At 43.2% G+C, this 13121-nt stretch overlaps 2 protein-coding genes across 2 annotated transcripts in view; one reads left to right on the top strand and one right to left on the bottom strand.

Moving 5' to 3' along the window:
* Window positions 1-2500: 2500 nt before the first annotated feature.
* RBM12B (RNA binding motif protein 12B) lies at window positions 2501-5894 on the bottom strand. Its single transcript, XM_084260582.1, has 2 exons — window positions 5855-5894; window positions 2501-5155 (listed from the first exon to the last, which is right to left on the bottom strand). Exon 2 carries the CDS (start codon window positions 5125-5127, stop codon window positions 3028-3030), a length of 2100 nt encoding a protein of 699 aa, XP_084116708.1. The 5' UTR covers window positions 5128-5155; window positions 5855-5894; the 3' UTR covers window positions 2501-3027.
* A 4434-nt stretch (window positions 5895-10328) lies between these two features.
* TMEM67 (transmembrane protein 67) overlaps window positions 10329-13121 on the top strand; it is a gene marked incomplete at both ends in the record, with an annotated part of 31373 nt that continues 28580 nt past the window's right edge. Inside the window, 2 exons of the mRNA XM_084280291.1 lie at window positions 10329-10506; window positions 12515-12603. Coding sequence (XP_084136417.1) covers window positions 10329-10506; window positions 12515-12603 — 267 coding nt within the window. The remainder of the gene's footprint in view (window positions 10507-12514; window positions 12604-13121) is intronic.

The following is a 13121-nucleotide window of genomic DNA, read 5'->3' as shown; positions in this document are numbered from 1 at the left end:
GTACACAATGCATACTTGTTCTGACAAGAAACAGATTTTGCCAAAAATTAATGTGATGAAAAGCATCACAATATAGAGTTCTGTTTTAAACACAGAAAATAGTTTTACACCAGAATTGTGTACTATTGACTTTGAACTACTGTTGACAAGTAGAATCCTAATGACTAAAACATAAAGTGAATTCCCATCTACTTCAACTAATATTTGTAGCACGACGTCAGATTTATGATCACCACTTTATGGTTTCATATTCAGTGAAGTGACGTAGGGACAGTTAACTTTGTGACTATACCCCATCACAGAATACATATATATGCAATGGTCATTATTTCTGTACCATGCCTTGAAGAAAACAGAAGCAATGTTTAGATTAAATCCCACTAAATGATTATAGCTAGGGTACAGAAAAAAAGAGGCTTTGTTTTTTTTCTAGCAGCTTCAGATTCCTTCTCCTGTACCTCAAAAAAGACAACTTTAAGAATTACAGAAAAACTTACAATAAGGGAGAAACATGGTGTTTAGCAGCTTTGTCCTGCGTATGTGATATCTTAAGTTTACAGACTGGACAGAAATTGTGTGACCTCTAATCTACAGATGAAAAAGACACTGATGCAAGTATTTTAAAGCCAGAAGAATTTAGAATGTAATTACAGAATAAAATCTTTTGCAAATATTTTTCTTATGGCATGGTTACTGCAAGAATGACAGTATTCCATTTGCTCATAGATATTTTTGCCTACTGCCACCTAGACAATGCAGTCTTGTATCCATTCCTATGTTGCCATTCCCTTGAAGGTGCTGGCCCATCAGCCTCACTTCCATGCCCAGCAAAGTCACGAAGCAGATTAGACTGGAACCTATGCTCAGGCATAGGTGATTACAGAAATAAACCAGAAGCGGTTTAGACAGACAACAGTGGTAGACAGACAACATGACTTCACAGAGAGCAAGTCTCTCCTGACAAATTTGGTGGAGTTCTACACTGGCATTACAGCACTGGTGGGGAAGGGAAGAGTCCAGGTAGATGACATCTGTCACTTGTGCAAAGCATTTGATGCTGTTCCATACAACATCCTTGTCTCTAAACTGGAGAGACATGGATGACAGCTGGATCACTCAAAGGATGAGGAATTTGCTGGATGGTTACACTCAAAGAGTTGTGATCAATGTCTAAATGGAGACCAGCTATGAAATAAAAGCACAATTTTTTTTATTTTTAATTCCATTTAAATTCAGATGATTCAAAACAGTACACTTCTAACACCAAAAGAAGGTATGTAAGCTTTCTGAATTTGGAAAGTTTGGCCACATTTAAGTTTCTTTGCAAAGAAGAATCTACATATACAGATTTGGCATTATCATTCTCATTCAAAGTTATTTTTGTTTCCTAGAACGTAAGAGGAAAAATAATAGAAAAATAAAGCTATGCTAGTCTTTTAAAAATTATAAAGCAACAAAGAGCCTCTTGGTTTTGTTTGCTTCTACTTAAATGAGTTTACATGTAAGTTTAATAATGATGACTTAACATAAACACATTAAGGTTTGACCACCAGTGAGTGAGCGTGTTCAGTTACTGAAACAGGCTGCCCACAGAGGCTGTGGGGTCCCTATCCTAAGGGCTATTAAAAATCTAAAGGGAAAGGCCTTGGATAACCTGTTTAGCTGATGCTGCTTTGAGAAAGGGGTTGGACTAGAGACATACAGGTCCCTTCCAATCTCACCAACTCTATGAATACACTGGGTTTTTGTACTGCCTGAGCAAACATTAGAACAAGTTGTCCATCACCAAGATGCAATTCTTCTAAGTTTGAGGGAACTAAAACTTCATAAAATGCTCTAGCACTCCAAATACTATATTGTACAACTGTGAAATCAACAAATTCCTTATTCACACAACCAGTTTCCTAAGCCTAAATTTTGAGGATGCCATTTTCCTCAAACAAGTTAGCTTTCATTTATTTCTAAAATTGAAATATGCTGATAGCAAACCAGTCAAGCATTCTAAGTACTGGCCTAAGTATTTCTTTTCTTACATAAGAACATAGCTGGTTGTCAGCTTAGTTGCTAGTGACAGATATTTTTAAATGATCAGAAGATGACCTGGAATTCATCCAGACATCATTAGCAACTTAAAATAAATATTACGAGCATGTGGAGCAAAAAGAAAAACACTCCAGGTGTTCATTAAGTTTTGATTTGATTCAGAAGGCTGCAGTCAGAATTTGTGATCTAATTCAAACATTCGTTTTTCTGCCTAAAGATACTATGAGTGCACAGAAAAGCCTACCCATCTGATTAATGTGGGGTTTATGGTAAACTGTGTATTCATTGCTGTGTTGACAAATTCACTCTTTCCAGAAGCAGCAGCCAGCAACACTCTCACCAAGACCCACGTAATGCTGAGCACAACAGTTAAGATCATAAACTACACAAGTTTTAAATATGAGACACATGTAATGGCAATATCTTTATTTTAAAAAAAAGTTGCAAAGCCAGCTAATGTGAACAAGAAGTTCTTTTTTAATATGAACGTAGGCAACCACATGAAGCCAAACAAAACCTGGATGGTCTACACAAAAAAAAAAAAAAAAATTAGTCACTTTTTAATTTGAAGCTAACCTCAGTAAGAAGTGTTACGTACTAACGCAGGTAGCACTGAAGTTCTTCTATCTGAACCGTCTGTGTGGTTAATCAACCAGCACTTACATTTCTGTTTGATGCAAAGTCATGGGACATGGAATTAAAGCAAACTAAAAAAAAACTCCATGCCTTTAGACCTTGATGTAAGACATTCAATGTCCACCAGAATTTCTGGTATCTTCTCTGCCACAAAAAGTAGGCACAATACAGTTCTCATATCTTAACCATACAAATACTTCAACCAAGAGCTCCACAACTGAACTAGATAATATTTACAACCGTTGATGGAAACTGTTTCTTCTGCATCTTCCAGTAATTAAAAAAGAAAAAATAACTGTCAAAACTGTCTAATCTAGAATGTTCTATTCTAGATCATCTTTTCCTCCTTTACAGCAAGCTCAACTTCACTTTTCGTGGACCGATTGGCCTATCATTCAGTTCATTAATAGCAGCCATAGCTTCCTCATAGTTTGTCATAGCAACGATGGCATCACCTGAAGGTAATCCTTGCTCATTGTACTGTACAGAAACTGACTCTGGTATCACTCTGTAGCCATAGAAAAAATCCAGAATCTCATTAGGAGTAGCTTTAAAAGGTAAATTTTTCAATCGAATAGGAACAACACGCTCAGAACCACCACTGAAATTCTGATCCGGCATAAATCTTCCTTCAGGAAAATTTCCCATTTTATTATTCCCAAACTCCATTCTGCCAAAAGGTTCACTGTCACCACCAAAATCCATGAGGGGTGGCGGACCCCTAAAATCCTTGGGAGGGCATGTGAAGTCCTCAGGGGGGTGCCTAAATTCAGGAGGATTCCTGAAGTTCCCAGGCGGACCAAATGAATGTACAGGGGGCCCTTGTGGTGGCCCAGATGGTGAACCGACTGGCCGGGAAAGCTCACCTCTGTCATACGGATGCGAATGACTCTGCATTTCATTTGGTGCAGACAGTGGTATATTTACACCAAACTTCTGCATCTGCTCTTCAGATATAAGTCTTATTAATACCTCTGTTCCCAAGAATCTTCGACGATTTAAATTCTCTGCTTTCATGGCTTGTTCCTCAGATTTAAACTTGACTAACGCTTCTCCCAGTCCAACTCCTTTGTCATCATAAAGCAAGTAAATATCATCTTCATCGATATCAAATCTTGCAAAGAACTTTAGTACTTCAACTTTTGACACATCGAATGGAAAATTCCTTACATAAACACACGTCTTGGGGCCAGAATGACCTTCCCGATAGTTTTTTTCTGGTATGCCCTGTCCAGGATGATCTCTGTCCTGTGATCTTTTCCTCTCACAAGAATCAATGATCTTCAACATTGACTTTTTTGAAATGGGAAAAATGTAAACAGAACGATTGAGAAGAACCCTTCTATGACATTCCAGAGCAGCCTGATAATCTCTCTCACTCCTCAACATCACAAAGGCATCTCTAGTCCTCCTCTGGTGCTTATCCATTAGAAACTTGATTTGTTTGCTGCATATATCCAAGTCAATAAAAAAATCTCTCAAATCTCTCTTCTCCAGATTAGTAGACAGATTTCTTAAGTGTATGTAATATTCCTGGCTGGGAGGTGAACGAGAACGTGTTCTTTGTCTCCTTGGTGATCTTGAATGAGAATGCTTCCTTGGATGCATATAGCCTGAACTTCTTGGAGAATGGTCTTCGCACAAAGAGCGATCCATTTCATTTGGCATATCTACCCTTCCACCATACTCAATCCACCGTTCCTCTGTAGAGGGGCATATTTCAATAAACCTCTGACCCATGTATTGTCTATGGCGCTTAAGTCCTTCTAAGGCATCACCAGGCGTAGCAAATTTTACCAAACAATTACCATTGTTTAAACCATTGCGATGCTTTATCAGAATCACTCCATCCACACGTATCCCTGAAAGGAAAGCACGTACTTCATCTTCTGTGGCAGAGTAAGGTATACCACGTAGAAATAAGTAAAGATCATCTGGGTTAAATGGATGAGAATCCTTTCTTGGCTGATAGCTTGGTTTAGGCATACCTATATCACCATGTCTTGTGCCATTGGTATGGAAACCAGCCTCCAGATGATTTGGTGGACGATAACCAGGTTTATTTATGCCTTTTGGAAAAGCCGTGACTAAATGCGGAACATCTCCAATACCTGATGCACCAGAACCGTTAGTACCTGTTCGTCTAGAGCCAGGCATACCTTCTCGTCCCCCACGGTCAAACCGTTTCCGGCTCATTTCTATGGTATTCTGCATTTCTGCCTTGCTGCTGAGAAAAAGCTCTATCCGCGAATCCTTGATAAACCGTCCTGAACAGCTCATGGCACGCCGTGCATCTTCATCTGTTGCAAATATAATAAAAGCCTCCCCAATCTCTCCTCCAATAATATGCACACCTCCATCAGGAATATTCAATCCCAAGAAGAAACGACGAATATCTGCAGGACCCGCAACAACAGGAAGCCCCTGTAAACGGATGACTACAGCCATGCTGAGCTCAACCCACAGCAAAAATCACCTGCAGACAAAAAGGTACACATGATAGGACGTCTTTAGTACTCAGCTATTACAGTATCTTAACACTTAAGCTAGAGCCATTTTATTGTATCCTTGTCTCAATTGAGAGAAGGTATCAAAACACCCAAAAATGCACAAGAACAAGATTAAAACAAGATTGACTGAAAGTAGATTAGTCAGAACAATTAGCTACTCCACCAGCACAAGCCTATCAATATTCCTTATCCTAAGGGCAACAGAATCCACCTAAGTCACTCCTCACCATCCACGAGACCTAAAAGAACACCTGAAGTCTTTCACAGCATAGTTACTATATGCCAGAGATCTCTGCCCAGTCCTAAGCAACAAAAATCCTGTTTACCTTTGAGCAGGACTCTTGTGATCATAACACAGAAAATACAGGATGATAAAAGGAGAAAGGAAAAAGGATAACTACATCACTGGAAAATGGACTAATTCCCCAACAATGATGACTTTACTGCTTTGACAAGTTGCTCTAGCCAGCGATTAGTTCTGTTCAACAAGATACGTTTTCTCAGCGTTCAAGTTTTGTTTCTTTCATGTAGTCAGGGTATTAACTGCAGCAGCCACATGCATTGAGCATATCGTAGTTCCCAGCCACAAGTCTGCGAGGAAAAAAAGGCTGTGTATGATCTTGTCACAATACACAGTCAGAAGTGTTAAGCTTTTGGCAGCTTACCTGTTTCTGCTTTGAAGACCTGATAAATTCTGTAAAATCAACTTAACTGTGGAAAGAAAACGAAACATAATTAATGGCTGATATCTCTACTTCCCTTTACACACTGCACTGCACTGCTGCAGCTCATCCATAGTAGTGGCTAATACTAAAGCCGAGCATGTAATGAACCCACAATTTGGGATACTACGAAGAACTCCTTCCATGCTCCGAGATGCTATGCACTGCATCTTTGTGTTTCCATTTTAGAAGCAAAATAAATTCAAAATTTAAGGTGATTTCAGGAAATGATGAAAACACGATGAGATTACTTGGTCATCAACTGTGCCACACTGAACTGTTGAAATGAAACAGACTGACAGTGTATCGAGAGAAAAAACGCTCTCAATTCTTTGGAGTCCTTGAAAGATGCACAAGTCCATCTCAAGATTACAGGGAGTGTCCATTCTTCCAAAATCCACCTGATTTCAAACTTCTCAACAAGAGTACGCCACTCACCAGTCCAGCACTGCACTTAACGTACACGGTGAAGATGATCAATTGAAAGAGCAAAAATATCCACAAGGAGAAGCTTCAATTTACAAGACAAACTGGCTTTCCTATATGTTTACTCCCTTTCAAACATAACAAGAATCACTTTAATATGCTGACTTAAAAATATCCCAATTTTCAACATTACCTAACATCATGCAACAGTACTCTCAGAACACACACAAGCTTCTATAGCAAATGACTACATCCCTTTAAAAACAAGAGCCCAACATGTTTGAGAACACCTTGTTCAAACTCCTTGCTCAATAACAAACATAAAGCACTAGATCTTGATGCCAAGTAACTGTCATTCCACCTGAACTTAACAAATCAAGAGCAAAGCCCAGATTCTGTAACTAATGGATCAGCACTTTGTAAATACAACACACCGAAAACAACTGTCTACTTCACTAATCATCATCTATCTGTTCTCTCTATACTTGCGGTGAGTTGACCCTGGCCAGCAGCCAAGCACCTCATAATCTGATCATTTGCTCCATCCCACCAGCGAGATGAGGAAGAACAAAGTCAAGAAAAGTTGTGGGTCGAGATAAAGACAACTGAACCAGTGAAGAGAAACATGGAACAAAAGAAATCGCTCACAACCTCCTACAGGCTAAGTCAGCTCCAGCCTGCCTCCAGATAACCACCACTTTAGAGGCCAATAAAACCAAAACAACCACCTCCAAAGAAACCAAAACACTTGAGACAAAGCCATCTTCTTCCTCTACCTCAGATTTGGTTCCAAGCATGATGTCACATGGCACGAATATCCCTTTGATCAGTTGGGGTCAGCTGTCCCGGCTGTATCCCCTGCCTGCCTCTTGCCAACTCCCAGCATACTGGCCAGGGTGACAGAGTGGGGGGAGAAAAAAAAGAGAAAGCCTTCACACTGTGCAAGCATTGGTCAGCCATAGCCAAAACACTGATACACTGTCAACACTTTCAGCCACAAACCAAAACACAGCACTGTACAGGCTGCTATGAAGAAGAACATTAAGTTCCATCCCAGCCAGACCCATGCTTTGTATCTTCTCAACAGATGTGTCGGCAATGCCAAAACCCAAGGAGAATTCAAGGGTGGAATTTTCTCATATGACCTTCGTGTCTTGGAAAGTGAAATCCGCTGCCCTGCTACTTCATGATGTATTTAATCTGTAGTAGTTCTGAATTTCACAACTCTGTAATCTTATCCCAATTTTTAAACAGCACTCAGAACAGATCTCCTCAGTACTTCTTCGGTGATAAATGGCAAGTTCTCCACGATATACCACAGACACAACCTTCAGCGGTGAAAACTAGACACAGTGACTCCAGATCACAATGTGATATTTAAGGATGTCCACAAACAGAAACGAAAGTTCACATAACAAGCTTTTACTGACTATATATATTAAACAATTAAGTACTGCAGAAAGTGTAGACAAGCCATCCAACAAGTTAAAAGTGAATGACCATAAAGCATGGCTTTTGGGATCAAAGCGCCACACGAAACTAAGACCAATTAACTGAGCAATGACTTCAGAGAAGGAGGATTCAGAAAACATGCTAACAACTTTGTGCCACCAATTTAAACGCATTCAGGTAAAAATCAGTACTATAACTATACCTGCATAGCCTCAGCAAATTCTAACGTGAATTGGAAATGTGACTAAAAAAAATCCCAACCTGTAAACACTGTAGATAACTAAATCTGCACTAGACTAGGATTTTTACTACACTGAGAGACTACATCACCTGCATGGAGTGTACATGTAAGCTAAAAAGACCACCCACAGAAACGCCCCAACCATAAAACTGAACAAATACGAGAACAAGCGGTAGATCAGAGGACGATTTCTTATAGCAATCGTCTTCAAAATAAGCCTTAACAGTCGAAGTGCGTTGTTGCTAATGACAGTTTTCGCACTGCTGAAGGAAGATCGAGTGAGCTACACGGCCGGCTGGAGCACGGGGCCGCTTCCGAGCTGGAGAAAGCCCGTGGGGCACCTCGCCGTTAGCAGTACCGCTCGAGAGCCGCCCCGAGCCGACCCTTACACCGCTCCGACCGCAGACGGCGCAGCACAAGCCCAGGGCCGCAGGACAGGGAAGGGAGAATAAGCGGGACGAAGCGAGGGGGAGGCCGCCCAGCGCCAAACGCGATCCGACCCCGCGAATAAGCCCGGCCTCGCCATGGCACCGGGAGAGGGCTGAAAGGAGGCACAGGACGGGGAGAGGCGATGGCCAGCCAAGCGGCGAGAGGAGGCCGTGGCCCGGGGAACGGCCGCGCAGAGGTTCTACGAGGGTTAGGTTACCAAGAACCGGCTCGCGGCGCGAACCCCAGCGCCCCGGGAAGCTGGACGCTCCCCCTCACGCCATCCACCCACCGGACACGCCACCAGGAGCGGCTACGCGCCGAGCCCCGCTCCCCGCAGTTCCGGGCACAGCACCACCAAGATGGCGTCCTCCGTCGCTCCCCCCAGCAACACAGAGGAGAAGCTGAAGTGCGCCTGCGCGACCCCCTCTCCTTCTCCGCTACGAGAGAACCCGCGCGAGTCCTTCCGGCCCTACTCGCGCCGCTCCGCGCGGCGACGAACACAACCCCCGCGGGAGGCGGGGCGGAAGAGGCAGCTTTCGTAACCGCTCCTCTGCCTGCGCACGCGCAGTCTCACTCCCGGTGCATGTCGGTGCGCATGCGCAGCAGCCTGGCGCGCGGGAGGAAGGTGTGTGCCGACGGGGGTGCCCTCTGTTGCTAGTGCGCGGGCGCTTCCGGCCGAGTGGTGGCCCCTGCGGCGTCCCGAGAGACCCGGCGCTGCTGTGGCGGCAGCGCCACTTGCATCGGCGATGCTTTGGCGTGCTGAGTGTTGCCCTTTAGATCTCCTCTCCGTTAGTTCCGGTGCTTGCCCAGTCGCGGAAGAGGGGCAGGGAGGAAGGCGGGCCCGGGAGTCCCAGTGCAGACTGGCCTGAGGCGCCTCAGGCACCGAGGAAGGTGTTTGCACACAGCGCTTCTCTTCCAGTGGCCGTGGGCGCGATTTCCAGCCTCGCCCGGGGCGGGTTCAAGTCTGGGTTTTGGGAGGAAAGGCAGGCGCGGTCGGGAACTAGGGGAGAAGGAGGAAAGGTGGAAGGCCCTGTGCAGGGAAAGGGAGATGCAGGCTTTGGTTGTGCAGGTGTGGCAGTTACTTTATCCTAGGGTTTTTCCCCCGACTTGTATGTGTTGTCCCTGGGTTCAGGTTTATTCAGTATTTGTCTGCTCTGTTCTCAATAGATAAAAACCTGTTACATCTGTAGATGCCCTGAGTAACTCAGCCTTTAAAAACTTGTTGAACCCAGCAGAAGAAATCCAATGGATAAAGCATTTGGTGCTATAAGCATATAGGTTTCCAAGCAGTGCTAATACAGGGAATCATAATGGTTAAGCAGTTACCACGCAGGAAAGAAGAATAAAGAATAATTAAAATCCAGGACATGGTAAATTTGGGGGAATATGAAGATGAGCATCCTGGTAGGTGAGAAATGGCAAGGGGGCAACTGGCTGTGGATCCACCCATTCCTCTAGGCACTGTGTGTGTTCACCCCGGTACCAGTTTTCTCTCGGGGGAAAACAGCACAGACGTATTATGCTGGTATTGTACCCCGTGTAACAGTTCTAGAGATGAGGTACCAGAAAGCACAAACCACACCCCTTTTGCCTTAATTGGTTCTCCACTCTGATCTCATCCAGCTCCATATTCTAAAACAAGCCCAAAAGAACCCCTCCTAACGCCTCTGTTCAGCTGCTCCATCCCTGCCGCACCACCTCCGTGGCTCCCCGAGTTCCCCGCCCTATGTAGCCGACCCCTAAGCCCTTCCCTGCGCTTGTGCCCCACCCCAGCCCCCGACCGCTTCGCGTCCTGCGCCGGCCCCTCACGCTTGCCGTACGAGAGGCGGCTGGCCAATGAGAGCGTGCCGTAGGAGGCCGCGGGTAGCCATGGCGACGCTGGGGCGCCGGATCGCCGCGGCGCTGTTTATGGCGGCGGCGTTGCCGTTCGCCCGCGGCTTTTCCCTCCCGTTGCAGCGGCCCGCCGACTGCGGCGACACCCGCTACTTCGACATCTCCCGCCTGGCCTGCCGGTCCTGCGGGGCCCACCAGCGACAGAGTGGCGGTGGTGAGCGACCCGGCCCTGCGGCGCGGGGGGAGGGGAAGGCGGGGCTGCCCGGGCCCGCTGGCCGTGCGGGGCCGGCGGAGCTCGGGCAGCTCCGCACCGAAATCCGCCCCCAGCGTCGGGAGGTGCAAAGCCTGGTCTCGGGTTTTGGCGGTAAAACGGCAGCCTCAGGGGCAAGTCTGGAAAAGCAACGGAAAGGGCCAGGAGCTTACAAAGGCCAAGGTGGTCACGGCACCGCTGTGTTGCCCGTGCCCGGGATATACCCCACGGAAACACCTGTAGGCTTTTTTTAATAATCCTTTTCTCCTCCGGCGCATTTGAGTTTACAGGTATTCAGAGTAGAATTCCACAGGGCCCTGATTTTCTGTTCCCAAGCGTTTCCGTAACTTGAAACTCCTTGTTAAGATGTGTATGTATGTTAGGGATGCCCAGTACCTCAGACCTGGCTGCATGTGGACAGCACACATGACACACCGTGGGAGTACTAAATGAAAACCAGGGATGGAAGTTAGCTTTCCTGAGGGCATAAGATGGTGTCCATCTTTTATAAACGCATAGTCCAACAGAAGCAAGAGTTCAGTGTTGTCTGTACAGAAGCAAATTTGTAACTACCCACCTGTCCTGAGAACTGGTACCTCAGTCAGATGCAGTGATCTGGTTGGCTGTGTTCACAATCGCTGCAGAAAAGCTGGTTACCTCTTCCAGCACCATCGTGGTGTCTTGAAAGAATAACTCTCTAGTAGTTTACCTGTAGAAAAAAATAAACTGTAGTAGTTTTTCGGACCCCTTGGTAGTGTGGGTGTCTAGATCCATAACTCCTTTGTATACTTGAATCTTCCTCTTAACTCAGGGGCCTCAAGGAGAGAAAAATTCCAGGGGCAGGTCAAGGATTTTTTTAATTATTTTTTACCTGACTAGAGAGAGCAGTGTAGGTAGCTGCCACACAGTCTGCTGTTTGCATCTGATCTGAATTCCACTTAGGACTGCACAAGTACTTCCATGCACTCCATGGCTTGCTCATCACTCTGCATTTTGCTTTCAAGCAACATGCCTAAAAATTTAGGTTTTGTCAGAGTGAATGTCACAATTCAAGTCTCTTCATTGATAGAATCCTATTGGGCTTTTTCCTCACCATTGAATATGAATAGTTGATCATTTTGACAAATATTCCATGTGTAAAGCTGGTTTCACGAGCATATACAAAAGCTTATAAAACTTCTCTCAAAAATTTCAACGATTTTTACATGCAGGGTTCAATAAGCTTAAATAATAATGAATACGGGGGTTTAAGTACACAGAATCATGTTTGCTTTGGAGTATGTGTTTAACAATAGACTGGTCTGTGATAGTGAGACCAGAAAACTTTCTGGAAAAAAAAAAAGCTGTTGAGTACCAGCAGATGTGCACTATGATGTGCCATGAAAGTAGTCTTTAATTTCATACCAAATGTTCAGTATGTTCTGTTACTCTTTGAAAACCATTGAGTATAAATTTTGATCCCCATGCTCAATTTTAAATGCTTTTGAGTTTAAAATAACTTCACAAGCCACAGTTACATTTTGGAAAAACCTTTGCATATAAGCGTGTTTCAGTTTTAGGACTGACTTCCTATTCAAAGCATAAGAACTGTATACAAACATAGATCGCTGGTGTTATGGAGAGGATGGGCTGTGTCAAGATTTAACAAGAGAGATCTGTTACTAGATCAACCAGTAACAGTTTAATTTTAGAAAAAGGAAAACAAACCACAACACGAAGACACAGGCTCTGTCTGCCTGTTCCACCCTGATACATCAGTTAGTCCAATAACATTTGCCTAAAGCATCTCTCTACAAACTGTAACATGAACAGATTTTTAAAAAGCAAGATGATTTTCATGCATATCTCAGTTGTTTTATTTGTCTGTTTTATAATCTATATTAATGTCTTGAGAACAATAACAGTTGTACTTAGTACACTGTGGGGGAAGGTCAGGATTTTATAGATTTAAAATGGTGCTTTTTTTTTTCAGGAAGTTCATGTGTATGTCAGCCAGGGTACAGGATGGTTTCTAGTAATGGTGGGTCCTCTGTTTTTTGTGAAAAATGCCCAGAAAATACGGTAAGTATTCATTTTTCAATAATAACAATAATAACAATAATAATAATAACAATAATAATAACAACAACAATAATAATAATAGATTTTTAAAATCACCAATAATTCTTGTATTATTATTTTAACATTTATTATTATAATTTTAACATTTCCTCCTGATTGCAAGTTACTTTTCATTATTAAAATTATTTTGCATAATAGTTTTCTTTTAAACTTTTGCATAATTTTTTCTTTTAAAACGTGTTTATTACTATTATTTTGTAGGCATTTTTTCATTATAAATTTTACCCCACAGGCAAAGTAAGATTATTTTAAATGTTTAATTTCCTTCCATTCCTTTCCTGCCTCATGTTCTGTTATCTTTGCCTGGACACCACTGTTTTATAGAATACCAAAGGTGCTTTTCATAGGTATCTTATTCAATTATTTGTATAAATCCTATTATTGTAATATTTAGACTATATCTTCGTAGTCCCTAATACTTTATCTTTTGACTTCAAAATGAGCTGCTGATATTATGT

This window comes from Gallinula chloropus (assembly GCF_964237585.1).
Source record: "Gallinula chloropus genome assembly, chromosome: 2".
NCBI classification, from domain to species: Eukaryota; Metazoa; Chordata; class Aves; order Gruiformes; family Rallidae; genus Gallinula; species Gallinula chloropus.
Note: the sequence above shows the minus strand (reverse complement) of the source record. Positions and strands in the feature narration are given on the sequence as shown.

Bases quoted from the DNA above. Each gene is read 5' to 3' on its own strand.
- RBM12B (XM_084260582.1), bottom strand. From the start codon at position 5,127: ATGGCTGTAGTCATCCGTTTACAGGGGCTTCCTGTTGTTGCGGGTCCT.